The 18400-nt window shown below is 42.8% G+C and overlaps 2 protein-coding genes across 5 annotated transcripts; one reads left to right on the plus strand and one right to left on the minus strand.

The window, feature by feature from the left end:
- The first annotated feature begins 113 nt into the window (after positions 1-113).
- Positions 114-7443, plus strand: GNL3 (G protein nucleolar 3). Its single transcript, XM_007451867.1, has 15 exons — positions 114-126; positions 1300-1358; positions 1751-1888; positions 2009-2122; positions 2213-2293; positions 3378-3510; positions 4628-4740; positions 4993-5110; positions 5399-5486; positions 6012-6186; positions 6299-6441; positions 6524-6657; positions 6749-6930; positions 7204-7270; positions 7358-7443. The coding sequence occupies exons 1-15, from the start codon at positions 114-116 to the stop codon at positions 7441-7443; spliced, it is 1644 nt and encodes a 547-aa protein (XP_007451929.1).
- A 236-nt stretch (positions 7444-7679) lies between these two features.
- Positions 7680-17914, minus strand: GLT8D1 (glycosyltransferase 8 domain containing 1). Of its 4 annotated transcripts, none has more exons than XM_007451871.1 (10): positions 17872-17914; positions 13487-13540; positions 13306-13404; positions 11229-11442; positions 9696-9813; positions 9385-9469; positions 9115-9227; positions 8586-8752; positions 8352-8464; positions 7680-8210 (listed from the first exon to the last, which is right to left on the minus strand). In XM_007451871.1, exons 2-10 carry the CDS (start codon positions 13500-13502, stop codon positions 8020-8022), a joined length of 1116 nt encoding a protein of 371 aa, XP_007451933.1. In that variant the 5' UTR covers positions 13503-13540; positions 17872-17914; the 3' UTR covers positions 7680-8019. The 4 variants fall into 4 exon arrangements, with proteins under 4 accessions (XP_007451933.1, XP_007451932.1, XP_007451931.1 ...); XM_007451870.1 differs by lacking the exon at positions 17872-17914 and adding an exon at positions 17066-17286; XM_007451869.1 differs by lacking the exon at positions 17872-17914 and adding an exon at positions 15430-15574.
- Positions 17915-18400: the final 486 nt, after the last annotated feature.

Consider the following 18400-nt stretch of genomic DNA (forward strand, 5'->3'; position numbering starts at 1 on the left):
AGCGTGAGTGCGTGACGCTCGCCCGTGGTCTCTGTTCGCACGTGGCGCCTGCGGAGGCACTTGTCGCTGTGAATGCTGGTGCAACTGCGGCCGCAGCCCTTCCGACTTACAGTATGAAGCGGCCGAGTGAGTGTGGTCAGGGGGCGGGCTTGGAGGGGCCTCTGTGTCTGATGGTCGACGAACCCACCGGGGCGCTCCTCTGCGGCTTGGTCTCTGGGGAATGGAGGGCCGGCGGGGAGGCCGTAGCCCTGATCCCGCCTAGAACTGAGGGTTGGAAGGCTCCACGTGAATCGCGGGCCTGTGGTGCAGAAAGAAGGCTGGGCCCCAAGGGTGAAGGTCGGGCCAGAGTCTCGTGAGGACCCAGTCAGTGTCTGAGCCAGGTTTCAGGCGCAGCGTTTTCCCTTGTGCGGCCACGTTAGATCCGGCCCTGGTGAGATCTGAGAGCCGCCTCTCAACCCCACTGTTAGCTCTTCCTTTGTGATTCGTGCTATTTGATAAGAAGTGGCTATATTTTTGGATCTTATACGCTCCTGTGTGCTATCCCAGTATAATCTGGGAAGAGTGGGAGCGGGGAAGTTGGGCTCTTCAACGGATCTGTTGAATCAGAGTCTTTGGGACTTGAGTGGTCCGTGTTTATTTTTACCACACACCCACAAGATTTTTTTTAATTCATTTATTTTTATTTTTGGCTGCGTTGGGTCTTCGTTGCTGCGCGCCGGCTTTCTCTAGTTGTGGCGAGTGGGGGCTACTCTTCGTTGCGGTGCGGTGGCTTCTCTTGTTGCGGAGCACGGGCTCTAGGCATGCGGGCTTCAGTAGTTGTGGCTCGCGGGCTCTAGAGCGCGTGCTCAGCAGTTGTGGCGCATGGGCTTAGTTGCTCAGCGGCATGTGGGATCTCCCGGACCAGGGCTCAAACCCATGTCCCCTGCAATGGCAGGCGGATTCTTAACCACTGTGCCATCAGGGAACTTCCCCACGAGATTCTTAAATTAGGTTTCAGAGCCAGTTAATTACTTAACGCAAGCATGGATGTGACCCTAGAGCGCAGTCATCAAAAACTAAAACTGATCATTTGTGGATAAAGTGGATTTTAAAAAACTGTAAATAGGGCTTCCCCGGTGGCTCAAGAGAAGCCACCGGAATGAGAAGCCCGCGCTACCACAACGAAGAGTAGCCCCTGCTCACCACAACTAGAGAAAGCCCATGCGCAGCAATGAGGACCCAACGCAGCCAAAAATAAATTAATTAATTAAAAAGAAAACAGTAAATAAATTAACCCTTTTGTGATATGTTGCTTTGCAGAGTTAAAGAAAGCAAGTAAACGCATGACCTGCCATAAGCGGTATAAAATCCAAAAAAAGGTAAGTCTTGTTCTTGGAAGAGTTATACCAAGTATAATGCTAAACTTATTTCTGCCCCACCTCTCCTCCACAAAGAGGTCTGGATTAATATTAGTATGATTTCACCTCAAGAAACGGAGGTTGGATAGACTGATACAAGCTCTTAAGCATCAGAAGTAATTCAGTGATAAGAGTCTAAATTTTGATCAATATGGTAACAATTGCTGCAAAAAGAATCTCCTGGTGACTTTTTCTTGCTGTTTCATACATAAGTATGTGTGTTCTCTGCATTGTTACAGTTAAAGTTCTGTTTTTAGGTCATTTTACAGATATAAGTAAACTGCAGCCAGATTGGTTACTCACATGAATTTTGTTTAGTATTTTTGTTAACTAATAATATTTTATTGCGATAGGTTCGAGAGCACCATCGAAAATTGAGGAAAGAGGCTAAAAAACGGGGTCGAAAGAAGCCTAGGAAAGACCCAGGAGTTCCAAACAGTGCTCCTTTTAAGGAGGCTCTTCTTCGGGAAGCTGAGCTAAGGAAACAGCGGGTAAAATGCATTAGCTAAAGTGTTCAACAAGTGATGTATGGGTATGTGTATTTTTTTCAAAGTAAAGTTACAATATCCGGTCACTTTGGCTCTCCCATTTCTCTTTTGGCTTGAACACAGCTTGAAGAACTGAAACAGCAGCAGAAACTTGACAGGCAGAAGGAACAGGACAAGAAAAGAAGACTTGAAACTGACCCTGCTGTTGAGCTATCTAACATGGAATCTATGAAAGAGGTAATGATTACAGTCGTGAAAAATGGAGAAATAGGTCACATCTACTGACCTACTAATTTTGTGTCCTTTCCCCTTGTCTTTATCACCTAGGAATTTGGGCACTGCAAAGCTAAGAAAGCCAAGTCAAGCAAACAGAATCCGAAGAGGCTATACTGTCAGGAACTTAAAAAGGTATTATAGTCTAGGTTAGTGTCTAAAAGTGGTAATGAGGTTTAAAAGACTAGATTTTTTTTTTTCTTTCTCTCCTGACACCAACCTTGTAGAGGTGGAAGTAGAATTCTCTTGAGCAGGAAGAATTCTTCAGCAAGTTGGCTTACTGATACGTTTAACTGAAGGAAGTATTCTTCTGGTTTTAACTTTTTTGCATGGGAACAGTTCCCCATAAGCATGATTTACAAAAGTGGCATTTTGTGATAAAATAACATTATGACACAGTGGCTTTTTAAATAGAAGGAAATACTTTAGAGGAGCAGTATAAAACTAAGAGTCTCTAAAGTACTTTGCTGAAACCTAAGTGAAGGAGGTCAAGGGGATGTCTTGGTGTAGCACTGCCATCCCCAACACCTGTTTTCCTAAGCTCACTCCCTCCTGTGAATAGACCCTGTGTTTCTCAGCAGCTCTTGGCAGGGCCACAAATGTCTTTCAAACTACATAACTCAGAATGGGAAGATTATATATTTAGATAGTTGGGAATGTTTCCACTCTTGAAATCCACTTTGATCAGAGGCCACTGAACAAACTTATATCTTACTGTCATGTAAGAAATAGACACGTGAACATCATTCACACCAAAGTGAAGATATGAGATTCAACTCTGGGGCTTCCCTGGTGGCGCAGTGGTTAGGAATCCGCCTGCCAATGCAGGGGACACGAGTTTGAGCCCTGGTCCTAGAAGATCCCACATGCCAGGGAGCATCTAAGCCCGTGAGCCACAAATACTGAGCCCGTGTGCCACAACTACTGAAGCCTGTGCACCTACAGCCGACGCTCCGCAAGTAGAGAAGCCACCACAGTGGGAAGCCTGTGCACCGCAATGAAGAGTAGCCCCTGCTCACTGCAACTAGAGAAAGCCCATGTGCGGCAACGAAGGCCCAATGCAGCCAAAAAAAAAAAAAAATGAATACATTAAAAAAAAATTTTTTTAAGAGATTCAACTCTGAGCTCACCCTGTTGCAAAGTAGACAACGCCAGTGTACTTATGTGGAGGGTGGTGCCAGAGCAAGGGATGGTGTTCTGATAGCTTCTGCTTTGACAGGTGATTGAAGCCTCAGATGTTGTGCTGGAGGTGTTGGATGCCAGAGATCCTCTTGGTTGCAGGTGTCCCCAGGTAGAAGAAGCCATTGTCAAGGGTGGACAGAAAAAACTGGTACTTGTATTAAATAAATCAGGTAGGCGAAAACATTGCTCTTTATGTTCCATATGCACTAGTGAGGTATGAGGAAAACATCTTAACAGTCTTGATTGTCTCTGAAGACTGGTAAGATCCAACTCTGACCTCATCAAAACCAGTGCATATGCATGAGCCCTTGTTGCCAAAGACAGTGCTGGACAGTGGGGTGGAAATTTTTTTTCCCCTTAATTACTGTATTATACTTATTTACTTATTTATTCATTTATTTATTGTTATGTTGGGTCTTCTTTGCTGTGTGTGGGCTTTCTCTAGTTGAGGTGAGTGGGGGCTGCTCTTCATTGCAGTGTGCAGGCTTCTCTTGTTGCGGAGCACGGGCTCTAGGCATGTGGGCCTCGTGGCACGTAGGCTTAGTAGTTGTGGTGCACGGGCTCAGTTGCTCTGCGGCACGTGGGATCTTCCCAGACCAGGGCTCAAACCCGTGTCCCCTGCATTGGCAGGCGGATTCTTAACCACTGCACCACCAGAGAGGTCCTGGAGATGTTTTCTAGAAGCAAGTTAACTGGTTTGTACTGTTCTTTTGCTATTCAGTACTTAACCACCTTGTCTTATTTAAGAGTATAAGCTTTTATGCTCAGCTTACTGTGTAGTATATTTCACGTAGGAAATGATGACAGAGTGCCACATTCTTCACACCTGCACAGTGTCGACATGTGGCACTATTTAGATGAGACATGATTATGTATCTAGGTTTGAGCAGCAGGGACAGAAACACCCAGAAACAGAAACCTGTGAAACAGAAAGTAAGGATGGGATCTAAAATTACTGTTGGGGTCAGTAAACATGGCTGCTACCTGATAGTAAATTCTGGAAACATAGCCCTGAGGTTAGTACGGTAATATTCTAGAGGTTGACTTAATCCTGAAAGGATGAGCAATGCAGAGGGGAATTAAAGAAATACAGAGGTGTACATACTGAACTCTGTTAAGCAGAAGCATGGTAGGCAGCTGACCCTCTCCCCATCTTCTAGTTCAGATACTTTTGAAAAAACTGGGAAAAGGCAAACCTGAATGAAATCCATAGTTTACTAGACTTTGCAAATTTATCTCAACAAAATGACCAAATTGGAACAGTGTTTTATTCCTAATCCCTATCAGATTTGGTACCAAAGGAGAATTTGGAGAACTGGCTAAGTTATTTGACGAAGGAATTGCCAACAGTGGTGTTCAAAGCCTCAACAAATCTGAAGGACAAAGGGAAGAGAATCAAGGTACCCTTAATTTAGTGGTGGGAAATGTGGTTCTTTCATCTTTCAGATGGGTGAAATATGATGAGTGTACAAAATCTTGATTAAAAAATGAAAACTTGTAAGATCCAACTCTGATTTCATCCAGGGATAATCTGAAAGGCAATGGAATGTGGTGATTTTAATAGATGGGCTCTGGAGCCAGATTGCTTGGGTTTTGTCTGGTGGATTGTCAGAAGTAGTTAAACTAATTATTTAGAATTTTAACTTGTGAAGGTAAAGAAGAAAGCTGCTCCATTCAAAAGTGAAGTCTGTGTTGGAAAAGAAGGCCTTTGGAAGCTTCTTAGAGGTTTTCAGGAGACTTATGGCAAAGCCATTCACGTTGGGGTAATTGGTGAGTTTCAGTTCAGCATATTTTATGTCTTATCTCAGTAAGTGCAACTCGGCACTATAGGTATTGTTAGCTTCTAAGAGCTCTGGTTTATTTGAATTAATAATCTTCCTGCTCTTTTATTACCTGTGCAAGAAATGAAGATGTTAAGAGTAGTTTTAGTGTTGAAGTGAAGACGCTCAGATCCAACTCTGATCTTGCTCTAAACAGGCAAGCATAAAATAAGGGAGTGGAGATTTTATAATTACCAGCACATAATGCCTTTTGTATCTGTGGATTTCCCATTTGTAGGTTTCCCAAATGTGGGGAAAAGCAGCATCATCAATAGCTTAAAACAAGAACGGATATGCAATGTTGGTGTATCCATGGGACTTACAAGGTAAATTGAGTTCCATAATTGCAATATTTCATTATAGTTAAGTATGATTTTGTTTATTTTAAGGGAGACAGTTTTCTGTTTCTATTTATTCAACTTTCTATTTAGTGAAAGGAACAGGGTTAAGCCAGTGTTAGGCTTGGGAAGAATTGATTAGAGTAGAATAGCTGCCCACAATCTAGTTTGAAAGACGAGCAAATAGATTCATAGAAGGAAAAGCTGCCTTAGAGGAAGTGATGTTTGAACCTGAACTTGAAATGAATAGAAGTCTGCCAGGTAGAAGAGGGGAGATACTACAGAGGAAACAGCATGTGTTTAGGTCAATATGTATGTAAGCTATAACACGTAGTGTTTTGTCTTTAGAAGAGGAGGGTGTGCTGTTACGGTTTTAGATAAACATGAAGCAAATGATGATAAAATGGATCTGACAGACTGTGCTGAGTTTGTTCAATCCAACCCTGAGCTTCGTTGTGTCTCTTGGCCTTTAGGAAAACCAGTGCCTGTCAGTTACCATCTTTCTTGTTTCAGGTACATGCAGGTTGTCCCCTTGGACAAACAAATCACAATCATAGATAGTCCAAGTTTCATTGTGTCTCCACTTAACTCTGCTATTGCACTTGCTCTGAGAAGTCCAGCAAGTATTGAGGTAGTAAAACCAGTGGAGGCTGCTAGTGCCATCCTGTCCCATGCTGATGCTCGACAGGTAAAAAGAATCCCCTTCCCTTGACCTCCATCTTGTCTTTCATTATAAGCATTTTTTTTAACATCTGTACTATATCAGATAGATGACAGTTTGTTTTTCTTTTTTTAATAAGGTAGTACTGAAATTTACTGTCCCAGACTTTAAGAATTCTCTGGAATTTTTTACTTCATTTGCTCAGAGAAGAGGACTGCACCAAAAAGGTGGAAGCCCAAATGTAGAAGGTGCTGCCAAACTGCTATGGTCTGAGTGGACAGGGTAAGGCTTCTTTCTGTTGGCTTTTTGATGACCACATAGAATAAAGGAACTGATTTTTGACAAACTTTATTTTTAATACCAGTGCTTCCTTAGGTTACTTTTGCCATCCCCCTACATCCTGGACTCTTCCACATTTTAATGAGAGCATTGTGACAGACATGAAATGGGGCTTTAATCTGGAAGAACTGGAAAAGAACAATGCACACAGCATACAAGGTAAGCACGGCTTGTGTTTAACTACTGTCTTCATAAGCTGACAGGCCAATAAAGGTCTCATCTGTTTACACGGGCTGTTTACCTTTTTTAGCCATCAGGGGCCCTCGTTTAGCCAGTAGCATCCTTTTCCAGTCATCGGGTCTGACAAATGGAGTGATAGAGGAAAAGGACATACCTGAAGAATTGCCGAAACAGAAAGAACGCAAGCAGGAGGAGGGCGGGGACTATGAAGATGTCAACACTGACCAGGAATGTGTTGACGAAGAAGGTGATGTAAGTATGTTGTGCATGAGTTGTTTAAGCTGAAGTAAGTTTTCTAGCATTACAGTGTACAACAGAGGGGAAGGGGCTGAAGGAAGAAATAGAAATTAAATATTTCATGACTTTAAAAAGCCTCGTACAATTTAGAATTTTAAGGCTTGCAGTCATTAGTCTTGATGTTGTGCATCCATTAATGTGTACCTCCAGAGACGTTTTCTGGGTATGTAATTAAATTGGATTAATGAGCACACAAGGGCTTACTAACACTGTTTCTCTGTCCCACAGGAAAAGAGCTCAGACATGTCCCCTGCAGAAGAGGCCTGCGAGACACTGCCTGAGGACTCTCAATCAGGTGACTTGGGTGGAGGGATCTTCTAACAAAGCAGTACAGTAGCTTTTATTTTTGTTTTTAAACATCTCCTTTTTCTTTCCAATATAGATAAGCAGTCTGCACCATCTTTCATCTTGGATAAAATGACTGAAGAGGAAGATGATGCTTATGATTTCAGTACGGATTATGTATAATAGAACTTTGTCCTTATATAATGGTGTTTTGTTGTTGGTTTTGTGAGCAGACTGCTAAGCTGTTCTCTGCGTGTGATGTACCAGTTTGTTACAGTATGACATAAGCTGTGTAAATTTTGTGAATGTGTATATAATGATATATTCATTTTAAAAAATCAGGCAACTTAGAAAGTGTCTAAATTCTATAAAAATATCTGTTAAACAGTGAGTGGGTAGAAGTAAAGTTAAAACATACCTTATTGAAACATGTAGTTTTACTTTATTTACAGATTCAGCCACAGGTCACAAAATTAAAACCAAGCAGCAGTGCTGAACTAGCTGTACCAGCCGTATCTAAGTACATTCACCTCTGGTCGTTCAGCACTGTCATAAGCAAACTCTTGATAAGGCAGATGGAGGCATATTTATAGTCTGTCTGGGAAGCTGACTGCCAGATGGGGCAGTTTGTCCTCTTTACCCAGCTGAAATGTCCCTTGTCTCTTTGTTGCTGCAAACAGGCATTGAAGCCTAGCAAGTGTTACTTCCCACACATACTATTTTCCAGGATTTCCTGAGAAATGCTTATAGCATATTTATTTACTTTATATTTGAGATCTCCACATGTCTTCGGATTAGGTTGAATTTGCCTGTTGGGTCCGGAATATACCATTTTTCCCAGACATCAGTATATGAAGCAGTTCTTCCCCATGGCTTAAAGTGTCCATTCCAGTGGAGCAGCTTGGCAGCCTTAACAAACTGGGGTGAATATCGTTTTCCAGCACTGGAACCTTACATTTAGGGAAAAAGAGCCAAATGACTGTACTAGTCAGACACAAGACTGCAGGAAACTTAAGGGAAACAGTATATTCCATCCCTGAGGGTGGTCCTTTAGACACTTTATTAGCTTAGGCCCTTGGTTAGTTACTTACCAAGGTGGCGAACATTCCACATAGGGTCGATGGTGGAGTGCTGTTGATAAAATACGATCAGCAGAGGTGGTGTTGTGATGCTGCCAGCCAGTGTTCTACTGTACAGCCCTTCTCTTGGTGGGACAGATAACAAATGAAAGCTGTTAGTAAAGAATCCTGACTAATTCCTGTTAGTGAAGACCACCAGGGTTGAAATAACAAGAGTTTTCACAGCTAGGCCACTTACATACTTACTCTACATTGAGTTTCATCCATTTTTCCAGCTGGTTAGTTATATTCTGTCGTTTCCATTCTGTCAAGTTTGCAACAAAAACTCCAGGGTTAAATGAGCAGGTGCTGGCTTTCATGGAAAGCTTACGAATTCTTTCCTTTTTATAGTCAAGATATCCAATGTAATTGTACTAAAAACACAATTGGGATATATAGTATGTTTAATGCTTCAAACAGTAATTTGGTAACTGTTCTGCTTACTTAATGACTTCTCAGATTATTAACAGAGGGCTCTACATAAAGCAAATAAAAGTGACACTTGGGATTGCAATTTAGACAACAGGAACCTAAACATTAAGCCAGATGTTCAAGGAGAATTAGGTTGTCTAATCCGTGGACCAATCTAGGAAAGCAGCCTTGAGTTTTGGGATGAAATAATTGGTGAATAAAATGTAGCTAAAGATTTAGAATTCCCTGATTTTGCTGCCTCTCCCCATTGACATGAATTATAGGGAGTGGAGTGTCTATTTACGAGGTCTAATAAGTAATTTACCTGGTTCCCTGCTCCACGGATGACAACTTTAGTAGAGGATGAATCACAGTCTTCTGAAAATGCAGCTGCATGTCCTGGCTTCAGTGGTGTATTGTACAGGGAAAGAATATCACCTGAAACAGATAAAAGTTTAAGATTTACACTGGAAGTTGCCCCAAGATTCCCTATTCCTCCCACTTAGGATGGCCTTTTATAGGATATCGTAAATAAGACAACCACTATCACCCACACTGGACAGAGAGCAGCACTGATGGTGACATTCTTTAGTACCTTGCACAATTACATCATCGTCCATATATATGGCCTTCTTTGCGCTGGGAACCAGAATTGGCAAGTAGAACCTTGCAAAGGTTAACTGGAAAAGGAAAGAGGCATTGGCACAAGATTTGTCAGTGGCTGTGCTTTTGTTTATTAGAAACTCCCAGAATGCTCTCGGTATCCATGCAGGAGAAGACAGCCAAAGGTCTCTGAACTTCCAGGTTTGGTCCCCAGGGAAGTTCTAGTACTGTACCCACAGTTACCCAGGTATTCCAATCATTTCATAATACTACCAAGTACAAACAAGGATGCATGGAACTCACTGGTTTCATGGAATCCCCCTGGTCAGGATCCTCCTTTACTTTTCCTTCCAAAAGTTTAGTGTCAAAATTCACAATTTTGTACCTGATGCTTTTCAGGGTACTGCTGCTGAGCCAGGACCTGATGAAAATAAACCACTAAATATCAGTTTTAAGTAATCATGTCCCAAACCACAGCCATATCTCTGCTTTCCAATAAGACCATAATGCAAGAGAAATCCTGAGGACAAAATAGGTGTCTTCAAGCCCCTTCACCTCTGAGCTTTGTCTTCCTCATCTGCAGTGAGTTTACCCAGTAAAGACCCTTCCTGAACCAAGATTCCATGGTGATAGTGCACCCAAAGGCTCATACTTTTGATCACTCTTCTGACACTAAAACTGCTGTAAAAAAAAATTCATTATGGAATTGAGAAGATCCTTTCACCACGTGGATCATTCAACATTTGTCCCTCGAAATACATCAGTGAAGAAAATGAGTCAAAGTATGATGGTAGTGAAAGCTAAGTTATCAACAAAGCTGGTAAATCAGTCTGTTAATCTACACACTCATTAATTCACTGTGTTGGCTGAGTGATTCTACCTGAGTCTAAGGTACTGCCTGTAAGAAAAGTCAGTATTCCCTGAAGAGGTGCTGCACATTTTTCCTAGGCCAATTTCACACCAGTGTTTTGTGGATATGATGTTATTTCTGTAGTCTATTTTAATGCAATATTTCTTTCTACATTATTTTAGATGATTTCCTGAGTTTTTTAAATATGGAAAAATAATTCATACCAACTTTGATGAACAACCATGGAGAAAGGCACAAGAACAGATATGTTTTAGAACTTTGACCACTATTAACCTGTTAGATAAAATGTTTCTTGGAATAAACTCTGTAAATCTTAATTCAAAGCATCTTTGAAAACACAGTTAAGACTATCCATCAGATTGAGTTTCTGTTAATCACAACAGTTACAATAGTAAGGATCATTTACTGAGTGATTATTATGTCGTAGGTGTTTTCATATACTTTTTCATTTACTTGACACAACAATCCTCTAATCTGGATATTTATACCCCATACTTACAGATAAGTAAATGGGTTCCAAAGAGTTAGGTAATGTTCCCCACTATGGGCTAAAATTTGGATCAGTGTCTATGCTCACTTCACCATACTACCTTGCCATTGCTCCCATGTCCCTTCCCACTCTAGACCAGAACTACTCAAGAGCATGTTCTTGAAATAAGGAACTTGTAAGAGAATATAAATCAACACCTTGCTTCCTTCATTGAGAAAGTCTTACTACCAAAAAAAAAAAATCCACTTAACTATGCATAGTAACGCAGTTGATTTACATCTTGGCACAGTTTTCTTACATGTTTTTGCTATCATGGAGACATGTTTATAGTACAATCACATGGAAAAACAATGTGCAGTTTACAAGTGATATACAGGAAAAAATGTAAACATTGAAAAACATATTACTGGATTGGCAGCTGGCCTGCTCTTAGAGCATCCCCTAGAAGCAGAATCATCAGGCAAGCCGAGCTCACCGGAGATGTTCTCCTGTACCGTTGAGTGTAACAACGTAGAAAATCACATTGGAGCGAGTGTTGTGCTGAATACTGTTTATGGCTGCAATGGCCCCCCCAAGCCTATCTTCAGATGCAGCAATGACCACAGGAATCTCCTCTTGTCTCCCATCTACCACATGTTGGGGAGCATTTGGGACAAAGTCTACAGGCTGAAGCCCCACAATTCCTGAATCTGCAAAGAACACACACAAAGAAGGTACTGTGATACAAACACAGTCTCAAGAGCTTTTGATACAGAGCCCAAGACATGAAAAGAGGTAAGCTGAGAATTATGATTATTCCGCCTCATTGTAATGTGAAACATATAGCCCAGAAATTGTGTTTTCCTGTATGTAACCAGGCCTTTGGAAAAGCATTTTTAATAAAACAGGCAGACAGTTCTAATACATTACTGGTAGGAATATATCAATCTTTTTAGATTGTATTTGGGCAATTTGTACCAAGAGCCTTAAACAGGTACATGGCCTTTGACCCAGTAATTCCCCTTGTGTCTCTTAAGGACAACATCTGAGAGGTAACCAAAAGTCACAATTCTATTTACAATTGTGAAAAACCTAGAAACAGACTAAAAAACAGTTGTTTTTCAAACTGAATTGTATCCCACAAGTAGGCATGAAATCAATATAAGTGGATCGCAATCAGAACATGAGTAGGAAAACAGTTCCTGAATTGGAATAGAACAGTGACTTAGAAAATATCAGAATGCATCACATACAGCAACTGCAAGTATTGTTTTGTAAACCTTGCTTTTTATAATACGTTTGTTCATTTACTCATTCATCATGCAGTGAACACTGAAGGCCTACGATGTGCCAAGCAATATCTAGGCACCAGGGTTACAGCCATGAATAAGATGGTCAAATCTTTACCATTGTGTAGGGCAGACAGACAATAAATACATGTATATGTCTGCTGTATGTAACATTCATTATTGTGGGGTTGCCATCAAAAAAATCTGAAAGTCATTGTACCAAAAGACTTTTTCCTATGGCAAAAAGTAAACTATGTGACATTAAATTTACATATGAAGAGTTTTGTCATGGTGACGTGCTTAGGATATAATTATGTGAAAAACCATGTCATGTGTAGTTTATATATAGTATAATCTCAACTGTATAGAAAAAAATAGAGAAAAAAAACCTGGAAGGTACTAACACAAAATTTTAATAATTATCTCTAGGCAGTGAAATCATTTATTCAATGAATATTTAGAAGCACCTCCTATGTACCAGCCACAACTGTCCTCATGGAGCTTGAATGCTATTTTCTTTTTTATATATGTTCCCACCAGAAGCATGCATTGCTTTATGTAAATATATATGTATATATAAAAATACACACACACATATACACTATTATAAAAACATGCTATCAGAGCATTCAGTGAAAGTTAAGGAAAAGCTATTAGTCTTTTCTTGCTCTGGTCAAGTACGGTGGGTGACAATCCAAAAATGATTTTTGACAAACACTCTGAAGGCTCAAACATCCCTCAATACCAAGGCAGAGCAGTATGAACAATCTAAAATAACTGGCAGCGGAATTATACAATAGTGGTCTTTTAAATCAGTTGACAAGGCTTTGTGGTTTTGTTTTACTACTAAAGACCTGCTGATATGGTTTCATGTGTTAAAGCAGAGTAACAGGTAAAGGAAAGTAACCAGACTGACACTCTAGTGAACAGAGGAGGCATCAAACACCAGCAACACTCACCTGTCCCCACATTCAGAAGCCCTGCCCTACTGAAATGTCTGTAGATAGCAGCCCACAGTGGCTCCTTTCTCCAAGGCCTCTGATTTGGTAAAAAGGAATCTTCTGTAAGATCAAACCCTCAGCAAACAACTGCCCGGCAAGGAGAAGGGGACAGGCTGCAAGAGCACAATGAGTGCCACCTGCCTTTCTGAAAGTCTTTAGTACTTCTATAAGGCCAAGAAGAAAGCCTTCTTTTCCTTGAATCTAGTGATGTAATTCAGAATGTGGGACACAGGGAATTCCAGGTCCTCAACACATGCCAAGGCGTTAGTCAGGGTTCCCATACCTGAAACCTCGTTCCTCAGCAAACTGCTCAGGCCGAGGAAGTTATGGTGCAAAACCAGTAAGAAGAGAGCAACAGCCAGGACCAGGATGATAACGTTTACTGAAACAGAGGAGAATGCCCATGTTACATCTCTTCACCTTTTGATCTGGTATAAAACAACAGAACTGTAGAAAGGACATACCTTTACGGAATGACATCTTTTTCTTCTGTCTTATATAAATATTAGTTATTAACCCTACAAAACAAAAACAAGCCCCCAAAGTCAGTAGGTACATTAGAATGGCCATCAAAATGCCTACATGCTTTTTTTTTTTTCTGGCTGCGTGCGGGCTTTCTCCAGCTGTGGCGAGCCGGGCTACTCTTCGTTGCGCTGCGCAGGCTTCTCATTGCAGCGGCTTGTCTTGTTGCGGAGCATGGGCTCTAGGCACGCGGGCTTTAGAGCGCAGGCTCAGTAGTTTTGGCGCACAGGCTTAGTTGCTCTGCAGCATGGGGAATCTTCCTGGACCAGGGCTCGAACTGGGTCCCCTGAATTGGCAAGCGGATTCTTAACCACTGTGCCAGCAGAGAAGTCCCGCCTACACACTTTTATTCAGGTAGAAAGAAGAAATGCATACGGTATTTTCTGCAAGAAACTCGTTTTGAATTAACAGTTTCCAAGGACCCAATTTGGGATCTGAATTTTTTACAGTGGTCATAATAATTAAATACTTCCAGTGACTTATAGCCTTGTATACCATATGCCACTAGATGAAAAGCAAAAGAAATTCTACCAGGAGGAATACCTGGAGTCTAACCACTATGGAAATGTTTTCTGAATGAATTTCTACTTAAAATTCCTAATTAGACATGGACTTCAGTTGTCTATGATCCAGTAAACCAAGGTCAGCCTCGCTGGTACAAACATCCCTGTTTCAAGATGTATTCCATTCATCTTTAACTGGAATTAAAGAAAAGAGAAAAAAGAACAGTTCCCAAATTCTTTTAAAACTATAGCAGAGGGACTTCCCTGGTGGCGCAGTGGTTAAGAATCTGCCTGCCAATGCAGGGGACACGGGTTCGAGCCCTGGTCCAGGAAGATCCCACATGCCGCTGAGCAACTAAGCCCGTGCGCCGCAACTACTGAGCCTGCGCTCTAGAGCCCGCGAGCCACAACTACTGAAGACCGCACACCTAGAGCCCGTGCTCTGCTACAAGAGATGCCACCGCAATGAGAAGCCCGCGCACCGCAACAAAGAGTAACCCCCACTCGCGGCAACTAGAGAAAGCCCACGCGGCAGCAACAAAGACCCAACGCAGCCAAAAATAAATAAATTTATAAAAAAGAAAAAAAAAAACCTACAGCAGAGAAACAGAATTACAAAAATTCACAAAATCCAATCTTGCTATCAAAAGTTTAGAGCTCTAGTCTCAAAAATTAAAAATCTGCTAAAAGAAAAAATTAGCTTCTTCTGGGGGCTTCCTATCTGTTGGTTAACTATCCATCTCTTATGAAAGTGGTGTCTAATACTGTCACTCTGCCAGTGGTTTGTGCTCCCCAGCTCATCTGAAGCCTTCACTTTTTCAAAACAAATAATTCAATGGAAACAAGACTGTAAGTGGGGCTAAATTAAACAATTAGGTTTCTACAACAATCTCTGGGTAATGTTTCATTAAAAACATTTTATACAACCTGGATATTGTGATCCTATGTTTGAGAACTTTACCCTTTTCTACTTCATCTTCCCCCATGGGAGTACCTAACATTTACATAAAGGCTATTAATTTTACAAAGCACTTTCAAATACAGCATATTTCTAAAATCTAAGTTAGTTTGAATTAATTTCATCTTAAATGAAGTGCGTGCCTGTCAGACACTTGATTTCTCAAGGCCTTTGAAAAGAAGAGAAATATATTGAAGTGCTGTTTAAAAAACTGGGATCACAGGCCAGATTACAAATTTGGGAGAACATAATTCAGACTCCCAAAGAACAATCTAAAATACACACACATTCTTTCTCGCTCACTCTCATTTCTTTCTAGAACAGTATATGTAAAGTATATTATACCAACAAGCTTACTCTCTAAAGACTACAAATCGTTACATACCCTGAGCCATGTGTCTCTATCTCCTCTTGAGGACTGAGCCTTACCTATAGAAGGTGGCAGACTGGGGGCTGCTCAGACAGGGTTCTAACATCTGCCTGCTTCGAGCCAACTTCCACCAAGACTGGAGAAAACTATCTCACTTTAATAAATCTCATTTAGTTAATGGTATAAGGGCCAATGGTTTAGCTCAACAATGTCCACTAATAATTACTTACAGGTGGTATGTTAATTGAGCGGCACAAGTATTTGTGCTATTCTAGCTAGCTAGACAGAAGAAAAACACAATCCCAGCAGGTATTTGATGTACTTAAGCAGATTCGCATGGCAGAAACCACCTACTCCTAAAACTCTTCCACAGTTATCTACATGCAAAATGCCGATATTATGGAGTGTGTCTGATCCATATTTCCTTTCCTGGTGCAATTCCTGGTAATGGAATTCACTGATCTGGTTAGAAAGAATTCTCAAAACAAAACTGTATGTACATCCCAGATGTGCAATATTGGCTGTATTTTTGCAAGAGTACACAACTGTGTACAATTTGATCAGTAATATTCAACTGTTCACTATGAAAAGTAGCATTTTGTTTAGAAATTACAAGACCTTCACATTCCCAAATCATTCACAATACACACACATAGCAGGCATTCCCAGAAATATGGATGAAGAAACCTTATGGGGCAAGAACACTATGTTTTTAACTTGCTAGCTACCTGCAATAGTACCCACATCTAAGTGGCCTTTTCTGCTTTTCTTTCTACTGCTATATATTCCCAAGGAAGGCCATTCCACTCATGCTCTGCAACCTATCCTATAATTGTTTCCTTGGTGCAGCATCAGCAAACTTTTTCCCTCTCTGCTGGATCACACACTTAGCAGCATTAATTATCATGCTCTGGTATCTTCCAGTTAATTAAAAAATAAAAAAGACACCACTTCCCATATCCCAGCAGACTCACAGACCCATTCCTCTGTTCAGTCTCACTCTAAAAGCTCGAAAGGATTTAAAGTTCCCAGCTCCACTTTCTCTCTTTTCCTCTATCCTACTTCAACCAGACTTCTGGCCCTACTTCTCCATTCAAAGTGGCTTTGTCGAGGTCACAAAAGACCAAGGTCATTTTTCTGTCCTCTTACCCATCCCCTCAGAGGCCATCAAGAAAGTTCACCGCTCCCCCTCTTCAATTATGAAATTATCTCATTTATTTGATTTGTTTCTTTATTTGTGTCTTCCCTGCTCTATGAAAACAGTGACCCCAGTGAAAAGTGTTTAGTCGTGTATCCTTGCCATCCAAAACCATGTCTGGTAAATGGTAATAGGTATGTGATATTTGTTGAATGGTCTTGTTAATCCAGGAGCAAGGCTGGTTCTCAGCTCTGAAAGGGAAAACGACCTTTGATAATAATCATGAAAACAAATTCAAACACAAGGAAAGACATGGATTCCAATGGAGATCTCTCTGAAATTGAACCTGACACGCAATCTCCTTTTCCCATGATTATCTTTATAGCTCAAATACCATAAAGGCTCTGCAGCAATTGCCACCCTGTGAAGTGCATTTAAAGAGGGATAACACAGAGGGATACATCTATTTCTGCATACGAGGGAAAATCTGTTTAGTCTCTGCCAGACTGAAAGGTGGAAAAGGCACTAAGGATATACATCCACTTTCTCTACCTCTTCTCTGCCTAGCTCCTACTTGGCTTTCAGGAGTCAAGGGAGCCTCCCCCAAACCTCACATTCAGCTGCATCTCCCCTGAGCTCTCACATCTCCCGGGCTTCGCTACCCCAGAGTAAATCCGGCTTATATTTGTGGGGTTACGTGGCTGTCTCCCTTGACACACTCTGGGCTCTAGAAAGGCAAGGACCTGGTGTTGGTCACGGCCATGTCCTTGGCCCAATTCATGGCACAAAAAAAGCTGCAGGGAATGTTTGCTGACTGCATGAGGTCGGCAGCCGAACACCGCCTGCCCTGGAGTGCCTAGAATCCCACCGCCTGAGACCCTGAGGCGCAACACAGCACAGAGGCCAGACAGCCAGTTGGGACCCACAGGCCCAGGTTTCCCAGAACAGGTCTCTCCGGAACGTGGGTCTTCCACCTTGATCAGAGTAACGGGGCAGGGCCTAAGCTTCTGAGATAGACGCCGGCCTTGAGAGGCAGTGCGAAACCTTTGCTGGCCTCTTTCGGGAGGCCTGAGTCTGTGAGGACGCCAGTGAAGCCACCAAGCAGCCTGGAGGGACAAACTGGAGACTCCCCGGGTGGGAACTCTCTCCAACTCGTGCGAAGGGGCGGGCCAGGACCCGTCCTTCTCCGAGGGCATTCCCTTTCTCTGGATGATGGGTTCTGGGGTACTCCCCCCTAAATTCTGGGGGTCAGTAACGTTTAGGAGTGTTTCGCAGTGGGTGGCGCTCCAGGGGTTCCCCCCACCCCGCGGCCCCGAGGCCAGCCGTCTCCCTCGGACTCTCCCCACGGCCTCCCTTACCTGCAACCCGAGGAGGAGGGGCCACTGCCCACGCCCCGGCCCGCCCCGCCAGCTCAGCGCCCCGACCGCAGGCCCCGGGGCCCAGCCCGCTGCCGGGCCGCCCGCGTCCCCTGCACTCCGGACCAAGCCCACCTGCCCGCTAGCTCCGCGGCCGCCGCGCGGTCCCGCAGCCCCCCGCCGTTAGCCACTCGGTCCGCAAGACCGTCGCGCAGAGCAGGCGCCGCCGGGCAGCCCCACCGCTGGGGTCCTTGCCGAGAAATGTCCGTCGCCATGGAGACGGGGCGCGCGCTGGCCGCCGTTAAGCCGCGAAGGCACAGCCAAGTACAGTTTGGGGGACCTGGACCGCGGCCCTCGGCACCCAACAGCACTGAAGGCGAACCCTTCACGGGCGCGTGATGCCTCGGCTCGGCCGCCACCGTCAGCATCTCGGCCCTTGCAGAGAGGGCGCCGGCCTACAGCCAGCTCCGAAAGCGCGGGTCGCCTAGCGAGGGCACGGGGAGGGGCCTCGGGCCGACCGGGTTTGTGGGAG

Source organism: Lipotes vexillifer, unplaced genomic scaffold (genome assembly GCF_000442215.2).
Source record: "Lipotes vexillifer unplaced genomic scaffold, Lipotes_vexillifer_v1.1 scaffold500, whole genome shotgun sequence".
Taxonomy (NCBI): domain Eukaryota; kingdom Metazoa; phylum Chordata; class Mammalia; order Artiodactyla; family Lipotidae; genus Lipotes; species Lipotes vexillifer.

Bases quoted from the DNA above. Each gene is read 5' to 3' on its own strand.
- GNL3 (XM_007451867.1), top strand. The intron at 1,359-1,750 runs GTAAGTCTTGTT...TTATTGCGATAG, and splicing joins GGTATAAAATCCAAAAAAAG to GTTCGAGAGCACCATCGAAA. The intron at 2,294-3,377 runs GTATTATAGTCT...CTGCTTTGACAG, and splicing joins ACTGTCAGGAACTTAAAAAG to GTGATTGAAGCCTCAGATGT.
- GLT8D1 (XM_007451868.1), bottom strand. From the start codon at position 13,592: ATGGCCATTCTAATGTACCTACTGACTTTGGGGGCTTGTTTTTGTTTT. The intron at 9,228-9,384 runs GTACTAAAGAAT...TATCTGTTTCAG, and splicing joins CGATGATGTAATTGTGCAAG to GTGATATTCTTTCCCTGTAC. The intron at 8,753-9,114 runs GTAAATTACTTA...TTGTGTTTTTAG, and splicing joins TCCGTGGAGCAGGGAACCAG to TACAATTACATTGGATATCT.